Genomic DNA, 21,974 nt, shown 5'->3' with positions numbered 1-21,974 from the left:
GGAAGAAAGGGACACCAATTATAAACATTTCTCATTGTTTAAGAAAGTCTTTCGCTTGGGAGATGTGGATCCAGAAGTTACCCAAAAGTTAGCCAGAGTTGCTAGTGAAAAAACATTCTTTGCAGCATCCTCATTTAATTGGCATAAAATAACTGTATCCGGTTATCATTTAAATTAGAACAGGTAGATGAGTGGGTGTTCACAGACCTCCATGCAAATGAACCATCCATCTCTTACTGGGCTTGGAGAGAGCTACAATGTATAAAAATGGTGATTAAAATAGAACTTTATAAAAATGTTTCCCTTTTCCCTTAAAAAAAAAGAAGAGTTGACTATCTACAGAAACAAAAACAAATCTTTATATTTACATCAAGATAACTATTCATGACAAATATAATAATATGAAATAAAATATTGAAAGTGAGTATCAACTTTTTAAATAGAGGTTTGGCTCACAGCATAAACAAGTGTAGATAAACAAACCAAAAAAAAAAAAAGACTGTCAATGATAGGCCCAGTCCCCCCAAATCTCTCAAGTCTTCCCTGCCAAAAGAAACATGACAATGGGCCAGATTACAGCTAGAAGTCACCCCATCACACCGTGAGTGCAACAGTACAATAGGGTTGTCCGTGCAACCTTTGCCACCCAAAAGCCAATCTTCACCAGTTGCCAAGAATCAGGCTTTCACTATGTCAATAAACACCAAACCCTAGGTTGAAATATTCCCCTTCATCTCTCACTCACTAGCTATCCCAGAGTGGGTTTCTGCTTGCCTTCCTTTCTTTTTTTTCTTTTTCTACCGCACATTTTGCAGCAAATTAAGACATAGGCGATCCCCATTACGAGCCATTTCTCAGGCCTTCTCTGGCGACCTTTTAGAACTGTAACCTGATGAAAAGACCTGACTTCAGCTCCTTCTGAGGTGTTTCTGTTTAAAGAATTCCATCCCCTTCCGTGGTGATTTGATTTTAGGTGAGTGACAGACAGACATACAGACATACAGACAAAGAGCTCCTATACATTCATTCAGCGACTAGACTGGAAAATGTCTCAGTCTTCCCGGTTTAAGGCTGGTGACAGAGAGCCTCGAAGGGATGCACAGGCCTGTGGCCCTATCCCCCAGCCTGCCAATCCCCTCCTTCTGCAGAGGGACTTTTACTGAAGCCAAGTAGAGGCAGGCGTTTGTGATGGCTGCCTCTTAAAGACTCTCCAGAGCGAACTTCATCCTGTTTGTTCACATGTGCTGAGTCGTCTGCTGCAGCAATGCTATGAACAACTAAAACCACAAAAATCTCTCTTTACATACACACAAATGTACATACACATGAGCATCCTTTCCATCTCTCTCTCTCTCATACACACACACACACACAATGTTGGCAGGATGTATAAGAATTCAAACAACGCTCTGGAACTTTCATCCCTCAGTACTAAGAGCAAAAGCTTCTTAGTCGTAACCTACATTTGCTACACTGCTTCCCGGCTAAAGCTTCACCATCTCCTTTGGAATTTCTTTTCCTTTAGTTTTTCCTTTATGATTTATTATATCACAGTGACCACTATATATCTTAACATGAATGTTACTAAATCGTGGAGCCAGGAATCCCGGCTTTTCGGTGTGTCTGTGTGTCTGCGTGTGTGTCTGTGAATATGTTTTACATGGATCTATGTGAGAGCTTATATACACACACACATATATATTTCTTCCTTTAAAAAAATCCTTAGAAGCTGGTGTTGTTATAACGTGAAAGCTTCTCTGAGTGAGAGTTTTTTAAACCATGTACCTCACTGTAAAAATAAACACATAAAATGCAAAGAATCCCAAAATGCCATAGCCGTTTGCCCATCTTCTCATATTTCTACAGTGTTGTGTCTAAGTGTTGTGCTGGCTTGAGAGGAGTCTGTGACAAGTCACTCTGTTTCGAAACATAGCTCATTTATCCATTGTCACTGGTTTGGCTTTGGGGTTGGGGTTTCGTCTCTTCTCGGCTTCCCCTTTTCTTCATCTTCTTCCTTGATGGCCTGGATCTGGTCTGAGGGATGCTGCTGGGGGGACTGGTCCAGGGACTGATCCTCTATGCCCGCCAACCTCTGTTCCTCCTCAATGACTTTCTTCCACATCTTGTGGTTCTGCAGAAGGTGCTGAGTTATTTGGCAGTAGACTTTTCTCCTTTTGAAAGTTTTCTTTCCTGAGAAAACACCAAATTAGACTACTTATTTGTGTGTTGAGTACAGGACAGTTTTTTCTCCCTATTCATAGGGGTCAAGTACCAAATGGATACATACATCTATCACTTGATGTGTATATTGTAATAATCATTTTTGAGAGTGGGGAAATAAGAGGAAGATGGCATGAACCATTAACATATCATTGAGACGTACTATGAACAGTATTTAATATCTGGTAACAATACAAGGTTTTGTCTGTTTCTTGGAGTTATTACTCCATTCAGACTCTCAAGATTTTCCACCTAGATTATTGGAATAATTCCTTGTTACGTGTTCCTCTGCTTTGTCAACCAATTCAACCCACAGAAGTCTACAATATTGATTTTTTAAGAAAGACAGTTTTGATAGTACTGTTCTGTTTCCTGTGGACTAAAAAATTAATTTCAAACTCCTCTAGCAGGGAGCTTTGACTCTAGTGGGAAAATAGAGAGTAAACAAGTAAGGACAATTACACTGAGTTGTACAAAGTCTTTGAAAGGTGGCAGAAAGAGGGAAATGACTTAGCTGGGAGGATGCTGCATGATGATGGTGGCTTGGACTAGGATGGGGACAATGGAAACGAAGATGAGTAGATAAATGTGAGATACATTTGTGAGGTATAATCAACAGCACTTGGCAACTGATTAAATGTAAGGAAAAAAGAAGGGAGGAATCAAAGACAACCCTGAGCTTTCTGACGTGAACAGCTGAGTGGCAAGATGTACTGAGAAAGGGCACATTAGATGAGCAGACTTGAGGCGTATGTTGAACATGAAGTGTCTGGGAGACCTCCAAGTGGAGAAGTTAAGTAGGCAGCTATTCTTTTCTAAGCACAGAATATAATGTACGTTCATTCAAGTGACCATTTTAGACATAGGCCAAGAATTTGGAAGTTAGGCAGATTCTCACATTGGATTATAAACTTCTCTGTGGACAGAAGTTTTCCCCCCTTTTGCATATATATCTGCAAAGCTCCAGACTTTAGTTAGTATTCAGTAAGAGTTTACTAAATGAATTATGTCCTCTCTAGTTTCTGTTCCACAATTCCAAGTACATGGTGAAGTGTTGACAAGTGATTGATGATAAAAATAATAAAAGTATGAAAATGTGGTCCATAGGAAATTCTGATCTGAGACTGCATTAAAGAGTTAACAGTACAAGTTACCAGGATGATCTGCAAGGAAATTTGAATTTATTTAATGAAGTAGTAATGATTTACCATGTAAAATCTGGAAGGAAAAAAAAACAAAAGAAAAAAAAATAGTAACAATAACAAAAAAAAAAAAAGAAGGAAAAAGAAAGCCAATTGCTATGAGATGTACCATCCACCAAAATTTTTGTGGAAGTGCTAATGATTCCTTCAACAGTTTTATTATTAAAAAAAATTCTTGTACCTTAAAAGATGATAAGATCAATTTTTAAAACATAGTTCAGAAAAAGGACACCAAATTATTTTGAATTACTTTTGAACCATACAGACACATAAGGAAATTATTAAGTTGGATGAATGCCAGGGTGGGGGGGAGAATGGATACAGGCAGACTCATAAGCAAGAATTTTTTAAAAAATATTTACTATATTCATTATCTTATTCATGAGATGGACCCATCAGTCAGCTTATATTGATCACCTACTAACTGACAAGCATTTTTCTGGATGCTATGGAACCAAAGACCAATGAGTCTCAGAGTTTGCCTTAAAGGAGCTTACCATCTATAGGAGAGAGGGCCCAGAAGATCAGAACTGAAATACACATGCTATGTTTTATGATGGACCTAGATAAGTGACCAAGATGGCCTTAATGTTTCCCTCATCTTCACTAAACTTCAGATAGGTTTCTTCCAGACACTAGGATCCTGATCTAAAACTTGTAATTGCAAATTCTTTCTCTGCCCCTTGGTAATGTAGATAAATCTCCCAGCCTCTAGCCAGTTTGACAACCCAGGAAACATCTTTCTCAAGGACCTGGGAGCCAGCCCTTTGAAATGCAATTATTAAGAAAGATAGGACCAAAAGACAACCCTCAGAATGGGAGAAGATATTTGCAAATGAAGCAACTGACAAAGGATTAATCTCCAAAATTTATAAGCAGCTCATGCAGCTCAATAACCAAAAAACAACCCAATCCAAAAATAGGCAGAAGACCTAAATAGACATTTCTCCAAAGAAGATATACAGATTGCCACAAACACATGAAAGAATGCTCAACATCACTAATCATTAGAGAAATGCAAATCAAAACTACAATGAGGTATCACCTCACACCAGGCAGAATGGCCATCATCAAAAAACCTACAAACAACAAATGCTGGAGAGGGTGTGGAGAAAAGGGAACACTCTTGCACTGCTGGTGGGAATGTGAATTGGTACAGCCACTATGGAGAACAGTATGGAGGTTCCTTAAAAAACTACAAATAGAACTACCATATGACCCAGCAATCCCACTACTGGGCATATACCCTGAGAAAACCATAATTCAAAAAGAGTCACGTACCAAAATGTTCATTGCAGCTCTATTTACAATAGCCCAGAGATGGAAACAACCTAAGTGTCCATCATCAGATGAATGGATAAAGAAGATGTGGCACATATATGCAATGGAATATTACTCAGCCATAAAAAGAAACGAAACTGAGCTATTTGTAATGAGGTGGATAGACCTAGAGTCTGTCATACAGAGTGAAGTAAGTCAGAAAGAGAAAGACAAATACCGTATGCTAACACATATATATGGAATTTAAGGAAAAAAATGTCATGAAGAACCTAGGGGTAAGACAGGAATAAAGACACAGACCTACTAGAGAATGGACTTGAGGATATGGGGAGGGGGAAGGGTAAGCTGTAACAAAGCGAGAGAGAGGCATGGACATATATACACTGCCAAACGTAAGGTAGATAGCTAGTGGGAAGCAGCCGCATAGCACAGGGAGGTCAGCTCGGTGCTTTGTGACCACCTAGAGGGGTGGGATAGGGAGGGTGGGAGGGAGGGAGACGCAAGAGGGAAGAGATAGGGGAACATATGTATATGTATAACTGATTCACTTTGTTATAGAGCAGAAACCATTTTAACACACCATTGTAAAGCAATTTTACTCCAATAAAGATGTAAAAAAATAAAATGGGTAAAAGACAAAAAAAAAAAAAAGATAGGGTCCCTATCACCGATCTCTGTGGGTAGGAAGGAGCCTAACTTCAATAAGCACCAATTAGCAAACAAAAATGGCCTAATCACATTGACCAACTCCCCTTTAAGGTCCTCAGTACTTTTTCCTTAGCTCATTCCAGTGTGTAAAAACTCTCCTGCCTTTGTTTTCAATGGAGTTGAGTCCAATGTCTCTCTCCTATTTTAATAGTCTTAAAGAAAGTCTTCCTTACCATTTTTAACAAGTATGCAGTGCAATTTCTCTCTGACACATCAAAGTATGGCAACATCAGGTACTCAACCTGTGAGGGAGTAGATAAGACTTTTTCCAAAGGACATGACATTTGAGCTGAGAGGTAAATTATGAGAATTAAATACACTGGGTGGAGAACGGGCTGGCAGCATTCTCGGTATGTGAGGGGCATGTGTACAGGCAGAGGGCACGGGGCCCTGGAGCATAACACCAATTTCTTCAATTATAAGATTCTTAACAAGGGCAATATATACATAAAATAAAATTGAAAATCTGAATTCTTTCTATAGAAATCAATAAAATATATTAATCCATTCAATTTTTAAGAGCGAACCTTTAAAATTACTTTTCTATCAAAGCTATCTACTTGTCTATTTCTACATTGTTTTTATTGTAGTTAAGTTCAATCTTTACATGTTAATATACTTTTTAACCTAATCCTTTGAGTCAAGCGAGTTACAGATGATCACTGGGTGAAGGATGGACTTGAATCAGTCACAGCACATGCTCTACTGCTCAAGGTGATTATTCCATCCAGAAGTTATACAGGTTCACGGTAGTGCATTCACAGGGAAGAAGCTAACAAAAGCTCAACTTTTCTCTTTTTTCTTTCGGGGCAGCCCCCATGAGAGCAGCTGTTCTCTTATTAATGCTGCTAAACCTCTCTGGAATTAAACTGAATAAGGTGACGTAGAAGAAAGTTTGTACCAAATAAATTTGCGTAGATTAGAGTCTGCAGGTGGTCTAAAACATGCCTGTATTGAGAGCCAAATTGTTCAGCACTGGAACCTTTTGAAATGAGAACAAAGATCCTTTCATTGCTCAAACTCTAAATGCAGCTTAGTACTTCATTAGAAACCTCTTAGTTTGCTGTAGGAATCTTTCAAATTTAATTATGAGGTGGGGAAAAATGCCTTCTTTACCCAGGATACCATATTGAAATATCTTATTCTGTGCTTCCTGAGAGATCTCCAAGTTTTGCAAATTGCTGAAATTATCAGTGCATATTTAATTTACATTTTTTTCTGAAATCTAAGTTTCAGGTTAAATCAAGTTAACCATCTCAGTCAATATGAATCCTGAAATTAAAATTACTAAGAGTCAATAACACTGGAGTTAAAACAAGGAGACCTGGGTTTCCTTTCTGGTTCTGCGGAATCCGTCTACACCTTGGGTTGTCAAACTTCTGAGCCTCAGTTTCGACTTTTGTAAAATGAGGCAGCTGAACTGGATGATCACTGATTCCCCTTCCATTTCTAGAATTCTGTTATTCCATGTGGCCAATTTTTACTAGATACTAACACTGCCCAATATTTATCATTTTCTTGGCTATAAAGGCATAGTTCAAATATAATTTTTCAAAAGCTATGGTTATCAAATCATTGTTGATGATGTTTTAAATTTTAACGTAAAGGTGACCAGTTGACTTTTAGAAGCTATTAGTAAACAGAATCCACAGAGTTCTCATTCCTGCTTTAGTGAGCTTGATTAAAAATGGGAAGGTCAGTAGAGTAACACACCAGAATGTGAGAGTCAGTATGGCCACCCAACCCTACAGAACAGAGACAAATCGAATATTTGGTTGTTTGTTGTATTTGCTGCTAAAGCCAACGCTGACGAGTTGAGCCTGTTAAATCTCCTAACCTAGGTTCTTCAATTCTTGATGCCTAGATTATGTATGTGTTGCTTCAATGTATTTGAGTTCAGATAGCAATCAAGTAGGGCCCACGGGAACAAAGCTTTCCCAGAGGCTAAGCTGACCACACTTTCCAGTAACATTCAGTGGAAAAACTGTCCAGTCCTTAGTCAGACAGCAAATTACCTGGCTCTTTGAATGAAAAAAAAGTAAAAATGTAAAATTCATGCATGTTTATTAAATGAGAAAATGAATAGTCCATGAATCCTATCTTGGCTCCTACCTCTGAATCCCAAGATCAGCACAAAATTTTTAATAGACATCTTTTGATAAGCATCAGAGGAATAAAATAAAATTACTTTGATAATAGAATATTGAAGGAAAACAACTTTTGATTTTCCTCCCATTCTGTATAAAAGTTAATATACGGGTTAGACCTTAAGCAAAAGTCTGACCTAAAGCCAAACTTGCCCCGTCTCACCAGTCTATGGTCAATAATGAGTTCTTTATCTCTGTTTATGTGAGTTTACGACAGGGCACTTATATGAGGGCAAAATAGGTTAATACACACGTTAGAATATCTCTTTACCTAGATGGCCAAATGAACTAAGTCATGCATTTCCCTGACTGTGCTTAAAAAAAAAAAAGGAAAAAATGATCATAATGTCTTTCATTGGTAATATTTTTGGTAAGGGCCTTGAAAAATATCAATATTAAGACAACTTCCTTTATGAAGGTAGATAGGAACCACGTACTATACTCCCACGAACACAGGAACAGTATTTGTGCAATATCACTGTAAGGGTTATTGGTTTTCCTAATTATGCTATTAGGGCTTCCTCCCTATGGCAGGAGAAACAGTGGAGAATACTTCAAGATGTGAAGAAAAATAATCTTGATTTTATAGACAATTAAGTTGAACAGATTAGAACGGCTACATGATGCACTCCAAATCAATGACGAGATGTGACCACTTCTCACTGTCACTATTGCCACTACCCTCGTCCAAAGCCACAGTCATCTCTCACTTGGATAATTTCAATAGCCTCTTAAGACACTGCCCTGCTTACACCCTTGCTCTTACCCCAAACTCGAGAATATTCTCAATGCAGCAGCTGAAGCAATCCAGTTAAAACATAAGTTGAATCAACGAAGTCTTCTGCTCAAAACCTCTGATGGCTTCCCATCTTACTCAGAGTTAAAAGCCAGACTCCATACTGTGACCTGCAGAGCCCTACCTTCTAACCCTCCATCATCTCAGTCCCCGCTTCGCAGCCCCCTTCCTCTGCTTCAGCCTCCCAGCTCTCCGGATGCTCCTTGAACACCCAGCCAGTGTCCACTTCAGGACCTTTACACGGTTTGCTTTCCTCTCTCCTTGAAATGCTTTGTCCACATCTATTTCCATGGATCACTCCTTCCCTTGCTTCTTTCAGGTTTAAAAAAAAAAAATCTCTTATTTAGACCGTCCATGGCTATCCTATCTAAGATTTTAATCTTTCTGCACAATATTTCATATCCTTATTTTTCATTTTTATTTTTAAACTCTAGCATTTATCGGTACCTAACATATTACAGATTTACTGATTTGTCTTTCTTAGTGTCTGCTGACCCCACTGGAATATAAGTCTAAAAGGGCAAGGATTGATCGATTTTTCTTTTTTTTGGTCTGATGTGTTCATGGCTCTGTCTTTACAGCCTAGAAGAATGCCTGGCACAGAGTAGGTGCTTACTAAATATTTGATGAATGAATGAGTGCCTACTACCTCTTACCACTTTAGCACCTCCCCCGAAGCAAGCCAGGAAGAGCCTATGGCTAGTCTAGATAGTACCTGAGATTCCTAAATCATTCAGATACTCTGAAAAATAGGCTTTGATTACTTAATTGTCTTACTTCATAACAGAGAACATACCTTTTTATGAACATGGTATTATAATAGATTCCACGGTCTGTAATTTCCATTATCATGCTATTGGGGAAGGGGGAGTAGCCATAATCACTGCAGCAGGTGCTATTTGGACTCAGCTATGAAATTCACGAGAAGCATCAAACTTATTGTGAACCTAAGTAAGAAAACAATCCTGGGAGAAGCACATTCGAGAGAGATTCTATAACTTACTTGGAGATTCACTATTTTTACAGGTTTCCTCTTCGTTTGGTGCTTCCTCCTCCTCTTCTTCTGGGTCATCGGTGTCTCCTGACTCATCACTGTCTTCCACCCATTTCCCTGGCATCAGTCCTGCTGAATCATAGGAGTTGCAGAGAGGACCCACAATGTGCGAGATGAAGGATTCCTGAAGGTTGGCCAACTGAGGAGCAGAACGGTCCATGAAAGGGCTTATCGGCAACCCGAGGCTGGCCTCTTCATCACCCTAGAAATAGGAATGTAGCAGGAACAGTTAACTAGAAAGGCAAACGACAAGGAAAGTGTAAAATACAAACACAGTCACCATTCCCTTGGCATCTAAAATTTGCAAATAGGCAAGAACCCAGGCATACGTGTGAACTCTTTCTTTCCTGGACTGCTAAGAGATTTTCCCCACATTACTAAGATTCCTGTCGGACTGCTTTGCTGCCATTTACCACTTTGGTAATCTTGAGGGTTTGGTTTTTGATCAAGGGGAAATACAAGAAATGGTTTAATGTCTAAGTAGATGACCTTTCTCATCACACTAGTCATTGTTCCTTATATTAGAGTATAAGTTAGAATATAAATGCATCTTAAAAGGCAATGCTGGATATAAACATCCAACAAATAGATAATCTATCATGTTTTCCTTTTGTTTTGCCTTGGCTGCCAGGAATTTTAAAGTAACTTATTCCTCAATTAAAGTTGCTACCTCAACCCGGCTTTGGGTTGAATTATGTCTTCTGTGATTATATAGTTTCTGATATTCTTATTTATCTATGTTTAACAGTACTACTGTATAAGTGTTTACTTTGAACTGATTCATTTCTGGAAAAAAAATATCAGATTGTAAACCAGAAGTTACCTAGCAGCATTAATGAAGGAATTATACCAAAATATCAACAATGGTTATGCCTATGTAGTGGAATTATTATAACTGGATTTCTCTTTCCTTTACATTTTTTCTGTATTCAATATTTCAGGATTGATTATGAATTTATTCCGAGGAAAGGCAATACCTTATTTTCTAGAAAGCACAAACATTTATTTTAAATATAAGTCCTATCTATAATGCTCAAAAAAGTTCTTTCTAATCTTTCTTTAACAGTGTCCAGGGAAAGGCGATTTATTACTTAATACTTGCAAATAACTTTATCTTAGAGTTTTTACGCTTACAGTTTAGTCCAATTTTTGTCATTTTTTAATCTCTGATTAAAATTGGCCAGTGCCTTTTCTGATGGCAGCGTGAATATGAAATAGACTCATCACGCTTTTACAGCTTTTGGAAGCTTTAGGGAATTTATGAGCAGCCTCAATATGGATTAAGAGAAATAGTTTAGTTACCTGTTCATAAAATTCATTGACGATACCCTCTGTCCACTGAAGATGGAGCTCTTTAAACTTAGCTGGCCCATTGATATCAGCCAACTTTATACACATTTGACAAACCAGCAGACGATCATTTTCATTGGTCCAATCTATTCCAACTTCATCATTCACCTGTTTGAGGGACAAAGTTAAAATGGGTTCTGACGCAATGAAAGCAAAAGTTGAACAGGAGAATAAACAACAGAATATTGATTGTCTTCCTACCATGTGCAGGTTAGAATGCCAAGTAATGAGAAACATCTCAGCTGTTTCAAATAATGTTATTGGCTTGCATAAATTAATAGTAAACTAGCTCACCAAAAAAAGTAAAATAACGAATGACGGATAATTATTAATTATTCAATTAATTATTGAAAAGAAATGCTATTTAATATTAACGTAGGTTTTAAATTAGTATTAAAATAATGTGGCTACAAATAAGACATTTTGAGTTAATATTTGGGCATTTATGTTTGATGTATGAAATTCTGCTTCAGGTTTTTGACCTTTACTACTGCCAGGTAATTTCTGTTAGCATTCCATGGAGATGAGAGCAAATTAAATCAAACAAAAACACAACGATAGTTAGAATTCTATTATTTCTCTGTAGGGCAAAGTATAATCTATACAGACAGCACCTCAACGTATCAGGTTTCCAGGTTGGGACCAATGCCTAAATATCCACTTCTGGTTAAACATCTCATTGCCTCTCATTTTCACATTTGACATATATGAGGTGACAGCAGTGAGTTTTTGTTCAACACTTTGATTCCATGACTCCTTTCAATGTGGTCAGAAAATGAAGACTGGTACAAATCTAGTTACCTTGGCATTAAATTTGGCTACGAAGTCAAAGTGTTTCTTCAGGTCAGTGGCCAAAATTGCTTCAATGACAAGGAAACGGAAATGCTTAAATTCCACATGGTCAAGGTTAACTAAGAAGTTATATTCCGGCCGGGACATGAAAAGATTCCACGCAGCAGCTGCATGATGATTCTCCAAAACTGAACGATCGTTATAGAGCACCGCCTAGGCAAAGACGAGAGTGAAGAGTTCAACTTTTTAAATTAAAAAACAAAAATGAGAATATGCAAAGCTTTTGGAATCCGCTTTTATCAGGGAACACAGGAATGTAATCTTGTGACAGCTAGTTATTAAGAATCACTTATTGCTGTACATTGTTTACTTTTCTTGGTTAAATTTCCTTTTTTGCAAGATAAAGTTCATTTCCTTGAAACGTTATTTCATTTCCTTGAAACTTTATTTCAAATTCTTGCAATTGAAGGGCTTAGAGTTAGCTTTTATCAGATTATTATTATTTTGCAGGGCACAGGAATTTAACCATTAAAATATGCAAATATACTAATATTCCTAAGAAGTAACTCAGTTACTTCCCACATCTAGAATGAGTGACTTCCTTTTAGTTAAATACATATAACTAATACAGAGGAATGGAATCCCTGAGAAACCCATAATTCAAAAGATTCTTACCCCACAATCAGCCATAGGAAATATCACCCCCTGTCTACTAATTGAAAGTATATAGTAAATATCTACTTGTTTGAAATTCTCTAGTAATGCTGAGGGATGCTGCAAAGGAAAAGGAAGTTGCCTAAAAAATGCTTGGAGACTAGTGTGGTAGATTTAGATGGAGGGGAAAAAAGGTATAAGGACAGAAAAGACCAAGGACATGAAAATTGATATTTTATGAATATTAATAAATATTAATTTATCATTGCTTGCTGATCCGTAATCATTAATCACAGTTGAGAGGCTGGGAATAGGTTGTGTCGTGAGATACCAAGTGAGGCAACTGAAAATGCATGCGTGTGTAGGAAAATTGAATGATATATGGTGTTGGCAAAAGGATTTGCTTATCTTTAGGGAAAATATACTCTGGTGTATGAACGGCACAGTGAAAGACATTAAAGTAAGCAGTGAGGAAAAAAAATCAGGATATTTGTATTGTATACAGATTGGAAGAAAATTCTAGACTAGTCTATAAGAGAGGGTGTGGAAATGGAGGAGAATGGGGAAAAAGACAAAAAGCAAACATGACCAAAAAAAAAAAAAAAATACTGGACCAGATTGGCCTCTAGATCCTCTAGAAAGAAAAACAAGATCTTGGGATCTTTAGTAACATGGGTCCAGCTGATTAAATCAAGGAGAAGCTTATTAAATTTAATTATATAGATGGAGATGCCTAAATACTTAGTGATTAATATTGGACTTTAATTTAAGTACATGCCAAGACGAACTTCTTTAAAGTTAATGTTCAGGTGAAAAATTTCCCTTAAGTGAATGAAATAAATTGATTTTTAATTCTTCCTAACCAATAAAAATGCCATAAGAATAGTAATTGTTATAATGAATGTATCTCAAAGGAATGGGATTTATATCCAAAGGAGCCTTACATTCTTAATAGTCTTAAATTTATATCCAAAGAAACCTTTAATTCTTAAATTAGAGAACCAAGAAAGATTTGGTTCTCTAATCTTTTCAGAAAGAAACTTTTGTATAGGTCAGATTTTCTTTGTTGGGGAAGTTCATTAACATGAATTCAAGCGGTTTTTCTTCCTGAGAAAATTGAGAAGGGATCCCCATGGGTGATAAAGTTGCATATGCACCATTGATGACTTAGAACAAACCATGATATCTTTTCAAAATGAGCATGGTCTCTAAGAATTTTATCTCAGGGCTAAATATAAACAGGCACCAAGTGAATATGAGCTAAAGTGAAAGTCAGATTTATAAAATTAATTTTCTTCAGAGAAATCTCAAAATTGAATTATTTCCCCTGATCAAAATTGAAAGATTTACCTGAGGGGCACTAGTTGCAACGAGGAAAGCATTAGTCCTTCCCGGGTGATCAAAATCATGCATGGCTGCAGCCACGTACAGGGCCATCAACTCCAAGGCAGGGATATTTCCAGACAAACATCCGTATTTATCATCTGGCACGTTACACATTTTTGAGAATACGTATCCCATATGTCCATGTGTAAACCCACTGTCAGAATCTGAGAAGAGACAATGAAGATAATAGAGCTTTTAAGAAAGTATTAAACTGGTATCATTTGTCTTGATTTCCTTTTTAAAAAACCACTCTTCTGTTCCCATAATTTACAAGGGAGCACACAGAGGGACTTCATACATACCTGAATCGCTTGCTGATCCGTGATCATTAATCACAGTTGAGAGGCCGGGAATAGGTTGTGTTGTAAGATACCAAACAGCGTGTAAGACATCGGTGGCATGGATTCTGTTATGGTCTGTAACCAATGCAAAGGAACAGTCATTCATCTGTGAACGCCGGGGTCCGAGGACCAAGAGTGCCACCTACTGGTTAAAGAGTTTAGTCCTCCCATTTTAATACCCCAGTGAAAGACAGCCAAATATTCTAGGACAAATACTCTGTGATTACTCTTCCATTCCTCGGTAACATCGAGAGTAACAAGAAAAAAATACAGCAATAACATTCATTACACATAAAGATGTCTGAAATGAAAAAAAATCTGTCTAGAGTCCACCAGAAACCTAACGTATGTAGGAAACTCACTCTCTGAATCCACTGTGATGTTTACCCTTGTTCTTATTCCCATGTTCCTGTATAAATCTACACAGAGGACTGGAATAAAAGACCCATGATATACTTAACCTAGATCAGACCAATGGTCTATACCACCCAGTATTTCATCTCCGATAAATAGCATCTAAATATAATTTGTGAACTGAACATAGTATTTTTCTTCTGTATCAAACATAAAACACTGTAATAAAATGAATAACACATCTTTTATATGTATACTAAATCCACAAAGCAAAAGCAAAAGCAAAATCGATAATGTTCTCTGATCTAGAAATTCTAACTTGGGAATAAAGTTCTAGGAAATACCTAAAGAGGAAACATTAAAACCTCTTTGTATAATAGTGTAGGGAGTTGAGCCATTCCGAAGAGTAAAAGCTAAGGGGGAACCAAATCTCCTAGTTAAAATGTCATTACCATGGGAAGGGGGTCCTATTTCCACATGTGCAGTTCAGCTTCTAGGGAACCATGACCAAAGGCCCACTGTGCTCTTGGCTCACCTTTCTCTGTGCAATTTTCCCATGTTTTTCTCTTGTTTATCTGGCCTTTCAAAATACTTCATTGATTGGTATGCTTTACCCTAAATATGCTATCTTTACACATTTTATTCCTAATGACCAACCATGATACAATTTCCTTCTCTAATGTAATAGATTACATCTCTGAATAATACTCAACAGATGAGAAGCAAAAACAGAAGAGAACAAGCAGAATGATAGTGGGAATTTGAGAGAAACACCTGTTCCCTGGTCGGGGAAGAATGAAGGAACTATGACATCTGTGGTGTTGGTGGCACACAGGAGAACGTGGGAAGACGATGCCTATGTTCCTACATTTCTGGAACTATTAGGAGTCAGTCTTTAAGCTAAATCTTGGGTGAACACTCCAGGAACTCACTGAGGGGCTGTGAGGTCTTTAGAGGATGTCTTCAGAAGAGCTTTGAGAAGCAGACCTCCTAGGCTCCCAAGGGGTCAACAGCAAAACCTGTTCACAGTCATTGCCAGAGGTGAATGCAGATATTACCTAGTTTCCAAAGAACAATTTTATTCAAACTGGAGTCTCTGTTTCTGTATATGGACTATCTCAAGTGATTTAAGACAATTACATTTTATGTCTATACCTGTGCCATGTACGAAGTTGATCACAGTAGAAGTTTCTCGATCTACGACAGATCTTTGTCTCTGCTCTGACATTTACTACCTGTGTTACTGAGTGAGTGACTTAAAACTTTAAGTCTCATTTCCTTATCTTAAAAAGAGGGAGACAATAATAGTGCCTATTTCATAGTCCAATTGTGAGAATTACAGAAGGGAACCTATTTTAAAGTGGCTGGTATATAGTAAGCTTGCCATTGACGTAAATATCATTCACATAAAATACATGATTGCTCTTAAAACAAGATGACAGATTAGCACAGATGACCTGTTTTCTTTCAAAATCAATGCTGGGTTTGTAAGAATAGAATTGAAGAGCTAAAATAAAAACTGTGCTAAGCCCTGGGCGAGGGAGAAGGCAGTGATGACCTGGTAGAGGAAGAATATGCAGCCTGGTCAGAGAGTGTCTGGGGCTATGCCGGGAGGGAGCTCCTGGGTTAAGTTCTTTTCCCTTGTGGCAAGCTGGGAAGATTACTGTGTGGATGTAATTACCATTACCATTGCAAGTCAGGGAAACCTGCGCTTGTGCCCAGTATCACAAGGGTGGGTGGGTGTTAGTATCAGGGTGCTGGCCGAGCCTCTTTGGGGTGAGAAATAGACAATACCACGTACAGGTGAACTTGTTGCTCTTGAGTTATCCTGCTTCCTGCCCTGTTCCTCACCCCAAGGTCCAGGTCCAGAAGGTTTGATAGGTAAGTTTTATAAACTTGCAATGAACAATTGAAATGATTTAGTGCTGAAAATGTACAAACAAGAAAGCGGCCAAACACATTTTATACGTCTAGTATCATCTTATAAAACTTTTTTTCTTTAAACATTTTTGGTGTTTTAGAGATTAGTATCATCTTGATTTAAAAACTAGGGAAAGACAGTATACAGGAAAGAAAAATTCCTCCTTTTACTTTTGAGTATAGGTTCAAAAGTACTAAATAAAACAATAGCTAACGAAGCCTAACTCCATTTAAATACATACATATATTTATAGATAGATAGAGATACAGTTTGGCAGGTGTAGCTCTAAAATAATTATGTTGTCACTATCACTTAAGTAGGATGGAAAAACCATCTGTCTTTAAGTAGTCATTAACATGTTTGTTCAACAAATATTTACTTCGCACGTACTATGGGCAAATACTGTGTCAAGTGCTGGTATCACTGTTGCTCTTGCCGTTAATTCTCTGGGGACCAGCTCAGGAGCAAAGACACCCAGGAAAGATGCTAGCTAGGTCAACACAGAGGATTGACGAGTTTCTGTAGGACATACGAATATGCTCAGAGTGCTCTTTTTCTGGCCCTGGAAGGCAACTGACAGGGCTAAGAAATGATATCAGAGCTCTTCTTATTTTATCATTATTATTCTCATCCTCTTCCTTCATCTCTGCATTTTGGACAAATCCCTTAATAATTCTCTCACCCACCAGGCAACCTCCCCGGCCTTTTTGACAACACATAAACACACATGCATGCACTAACACATCACCCGCCCTACGCTTTCCCAGAGCCTGCCCATCCCCTCTGCTGTCTTGATACACTTGTTTTCTCAGTTTTTCCTTATGCCTCAAGCAGCGGGTTGAAGCGAGCTGGTATGGAAGGCTGAGGTTGTATGTAAAAGTTACAGATTTTTTAGACCTAAATTTATAGATTTTCCATTGAAAATTCTCTATGCGCCTATTCACCAAAGGGTGAGGGAAAAGTCTTAATACTAAAGAACAGAAATGAGACTTGAAATACTTCTTTTTCTTTGGAATGTAGCTAACACTGTGATAATTCTGCCCTTCTAGCTTGTTCCACGTCAACTCAGTATCTAGCTTTAAAACTGGTGGGCACGTCACATATAGCTTAATCGAACTGAACTAAACTAAGTTGAGCCAAGACTATTCTCATGGCTGCCATTAAACAGTACATGGTGGTGGGATGAATTGGGAGATTGGGATTGACGTATATACACTAATATGTATAAAATGGATAACTAATAAGAACCTGCTGTATAAAAAATAAAATAAAATGTAAAAATTCAAAAAAAATTTTTTTAAATAAATAGTACATGATCATAGGTATTTCTGAAGCATTATCTCCACTTCTCAAACTTGACTAATGAGAATGAGAGGTGCTAGGAAGAATATATTTTAGAGATGAAAGTCTTTGTAAATAGAAAATGCTCTCTTAAGAGTAACTTTGAATCCATGAATGAATATGACCTAACAGTTTATCACCTTTACTAGCCAAAAATGCCCAACTGAAAGGGACTACGAAAAATATCAAACATTATTTTCTCTCTGTGCGATTGAATATAAACTATAATTTATCCTAATCTTTTTTGAACAAATATATTTTTGGTATCACATTTCTATCAGTGAGTTGTCTATATTTATAATTTTACCCACAGCTGCGCCATGAAATTATCTATTTATCTATCTGTTGAATCTATCTCATTTTTAAATCTATTAATAGATTTTTCAAATTTTATTAAGGGTTCTGGGTACAAACTTAAAAGCTTTCATACCTTCCCTCTTCTCTTGGAAACTGTTAAACTTGGAACTGTAATAAAGATTTAGTTTCTAATATTTTAGCTCACTATCATAGTAAAGCTAATCTAACCCCACTTTGGTTTCCCTTTGGCTTTTTTCATTTAGTTGTGTGGGTTTATACAGAGATATTAGAAATATAGTTCTCTAGGAGTAGATGTTAAATTAGTAGACATACAACAAATTTTTGCACATGCTAATTTTAAATAATGATAAACAAAGCTCTTAATAAATCTCCATACTAGTCTAAATTTACAACCCTACAACATGCAAGGTATTATTATTTAAAAGTGATCAATTAAAACTTTTTTCTCTGAGAAGATATAAATAAATTCTCTTTATGGGAGGTGTCTGGGACTTCTAACAGAACAAGTAAAGTTATTATAACAATTCTTTTCACCTGGAATGAAGAACCTGATATTCCAGGAAAAAGATCTGTTTACTTGTAACATATAAATATGTAATAAGACAATATAAAAATGAATAATAAAATTTGGAACCTGAAAACTTCTTTTTACACTTAAATAAATACTGGTCAAATTTCTCTCTGAGTTAATGGTATACTATCTAGAGAAAAGTTAGTAGTTATATCAATTTGAACTCAATGGAACTTGGCGACAGCCGATTATATCACTAAAATATATTTTGAAATAATTTGTAGATTTATTCTGATACTAGCTGTTCTTTAGTGTTTGCAGTGGCTTCCTTTCTTGTAAAAGCTTATTTATGCAATTCCTTAACCTTTGAGAAATCACTAACACTTAGCTCAATCCCTGGCATCCAACCAGGGTGGGCCCTGGGAATGTGGTATTAAGAAATCAAGGCTTATCTTGAAATCCTTTCAAACTACCCCTTTTTCATATTTCTTTCCCCACTTCCATGGCCCCATCGGCCAGACTTTCCCACGGCACCCAGCGCTCTTAAGTTCCTCTCTCTACTCCCGCTGTCCTATTTTGTCTGCATTTGGTTCCATATTCTCCAACAAATCTCACTTGTAGATTTAGTTCTTCATTCTCCTTTTCTATCACACAATTTGTAGATTCAGTAACTCATTTCTAACTCCTCATTCATAACTCATTCCTATCACACAACATCAACTGTGCATTTTCATCTTAATGTAGCATGTGGATGGCATTTTGAAAACCAACATCTGAATAATGGATCACTTGGTTAATGCACTACCCTACCCCTTTCTGAAAACACTTGTGTTCTAGTCTCCATATAATTTTTATTTAACTTCAGCTCCTTGCAACTACAAACAGACATGGGATTCTAAAGTCCAAGGTATATAGAAGCAAATTTAAAGGTTAAAACACAATTTAAGTAACACACACTCCAGGCAATATATTGATACTATTTATTTATTTATTTTTTGCGGTACACGGGCCTCTCACTGTTGTGGCCTCTCCCGTTGCGGAGCACAGACTCTGGACGCGCAGGCTCAGCGGCCATAGCTCACGGGCCCAGCCGCTCCACAGCATGTGGGATCTTCCCGGACCGGGGCACGAACCCGTGTCCCCTGCATCGGCAGGCAGACTCTCAACCACTGTGCCACCAGGGAAGCCCCTATTGATACTGTTTTGACTAGTTTTCTTTCTGTGCCTTTATTTCCTAAAAAAGCTACATGATTTTGGTACATTTTTTATTGGATTTACGGACATTTTCTCCAGTTCCATTTATTTTGTAGCATGTAGGACAATGCTACTTACATGTTCTGATGATAATCTGAAATGCTACATATTGAAAATTTAATATCTCTTCTGTGTTCCAATTCCTCATGATTATAAATGACAAACTTATTCTCACAATATTCAAAGTTCAGAAGTTTGAACCCTGGTTGTGTCCTTTCTTTGGTCTTCACATTTATCTTGATTTTTAAAATGTTCCTAGTAATTTCTCTACAACCACTTCCAGATGTCTCTCCTATTTTATTAATTAGACCATCATCCTCCTGCCCCTCTACTCCCAGCCAGCTTTATCTTATCCTGAAAAACTTTAATAGTTAGTGATTTAACTCTGTGGATGCCAGAATAAAGGTTGAGAATTCACCCAATGAGGGAGGTATATTATAAAATGAGCAATAAATTTAACATTTAATTATTTATTTAGCACACAATTAAATTGGAGTTACTATGGGCAAGGTACTGTTATAACCCCTTCAGAATAATTACATCATTTTATCCTCATAACAATCCTATGAAGCAGCCATTATGATCCCCATTTTACAGATTAAGACATGAGGCAAGGGCTTCCCTGGTGGCGCAGTGGTTAAGAGTCCGCCTGCCGATGCAGGGGACACGGGTTCGCGCCCCGGCCCGGGAAGATCCCACATGCCGCGGAGCGGCTGGGCCCGTGAGCCATGGCCGCTGAGCCTGCGCGTCCGGAGCCTGTGCTCCGCAACGGGAGAGGCCACAACAGTGAGAGGCCCGCGTACCGCAAAAAAAAAAAAAAAAAAAAATGAGGCACATTGAGATTAAGTAAAACCCAGGGTCTCCAACAGCTGATATGTAAAGGGATCAGAATTCTAACATAAACTATTATCTCCTAATCACTATACCATGTGGCCATACAGGGTATTTTCAATGTGTAATTCTGTGCTAGTAGCTAATAATTCAATATCCCATTACCCATAACAAATTCAATGGATTTTAAAAGTATTAATTCTTATACTTACAAGGAATTTCCCTGTAGCCAATCTCCAAAGCATGAAAATAATTCATAAATTCCCTAACTGGAATTTTAAAAGCTTCAAAGAGGCCCATGTCTTCAAAAAGTCTGTATGATACCTGTGAAAGAAAAAGACAAAGCCTTACAAAACATCCCTCAATGTGTATTAGATGTAAAGAGAAAAATGGAGAAAAAAGTGTACATTCCATCAACCATATTAATGTACTGCCCGTAGAGACACTTACTGGGAACAATAAATAGATATTGAAGACCTCCATGTCCTAGCCCTTGTAATCCCTGATAAGGGGTATATAATCTATTTTTAAAGGTAGAGACATAAAACCCAAGAAACAGCCAACCAAAAAATCCAGTATACACTCTAGAAACATATCAAGGTACTAAATTGCATGTGATATCAGTAATAAGAGAATAATACTGAGTAAACTGCTAATTGTATAATATATAAGTGCTAAATAAAGAAGGAGAGAAAGCTTTAATTCGGACTAATTTTATAAATTAAAAAAAAAAAGCTTTCTAGAGGATAAAGGATTCAGAGTTGTGCCTTAGTGAAGAATAAGAGGACAGAATTATGAGAGAGAAAAGGTTGCCTTGGTTGAAATACACAGAGAAGAAAGATTTCTAATCCACTATGAATAAAAATGTTTAAGCTACTTTTCCTCAATTGTCTTCTTTCTCCTTTGAATATCTATTCTCCTTCCAATTACTTTCATAGCTCTGGAGATTCAAATCAAGTAAATAGCTCTGGATGTAATTGGCATATTTGATATGCAAATGAGGGAGAAAGAAAAACATGAAAAAGGCACAGAAGAAGGTAATGGGGAGAGAAACGGTTATTCACATGGCAGAATGGAGTACAGCACCATTTAAAGTGGCCTCACTTTATGTCACAAAGGCACAGTACTGGTTATAATTCAGGAGACTCTTAAGAAAGAAATATTCATCCTTTTTGTTATTTGCATTCCTTCTTAAAATTCTCTTGAAATATTTCTTCTAAATCTTTGATATAATACTTCACGGTTACTTTTCTATTTTTTGTTATTGACTTTAAATCTGTTCAAATTCACTAATATTTTTTAATTAGATACTTAATGTTCATCAGTTACATATATTATGTATGTATTTGTGTACATATATACACAGGTATATATAACTAAAAAAGTGATTTATTCATTCAGCATATGTCTTTTGAGTGCCTACTCTAAGACAATTTTCCATCTACAAGGCATATATATAGATGAACAAAACAACGAAGTTTTCCTTAAAAGAGCTTATGGTCTAGCAGGGTAG

The 21,974-nt window shown here is 37.1% G+C and overlaps 1 protein-coding gene across 1 annotated transcript in view; it reads right to left on the bottom strand.

Annotated features, from left to right (window-relative positions):
* Positions 1-341: 341 nt before the first annotated feature.
* PDE3A (phosphodiesterase 3A) overlaps positions 342-21,974 on the bottom strand; it is a 303,878-nt gene continuing 282,245 nt past the window's right edge. Inside the window, exons 10-16 of the mRNA XM_022577720.3 lie at positions 20,674-20,785; positions 13,893-14,006; positions 13,555-13,754; positions 11,560-11,763; positions 10,711-10,866; positions 9,358-9,610; positions 342-2,190 (exon numbers count right to left, since the gene is read on the bottom strand). Of these exons, the coding sequence (XP_022433428.2) occupies positions 1,949-2,190; positions 9,358-9,610; positions 10,711-10,866; positions 11,560-11,763; positions 13,555-13,754; positions 13,893-14,006; positions 20,674-20,785 (1,281 nt within the window). The 3' untranslated portion in view covers positions 342-1,948. The remainder of the gene's footprint in view (positions 2,191-9,357; positions 9,611-10,710; positions 10,867-11,559; positions 11,764-13,554; positions 13,755-13,892; positions 14,007-20,673; positions 20,786-21,974) is intronic.

This window comes from Delphinapterus leucas, chromosome 11, assembly GCF_059928025.1.
Source record: "Delphinapterus leucas isolate spDelLeu-1000000601 "Yukka" chromosome 11, BTC_Dleu_Yukka2, whole genome shotgun sequence".
Lineage (NCBI taxonomy): Eukaryota > Metazoa > Chordata > Mammalia > Artiodactyla > Monodontidae > Delphinapterus > Delphinapterus leucas.
The sequence above is the reverse complement of the archived record's forward strand: the minus strand, read 5'-3'. Positions and strand labels throughout refer to the sequence as shown.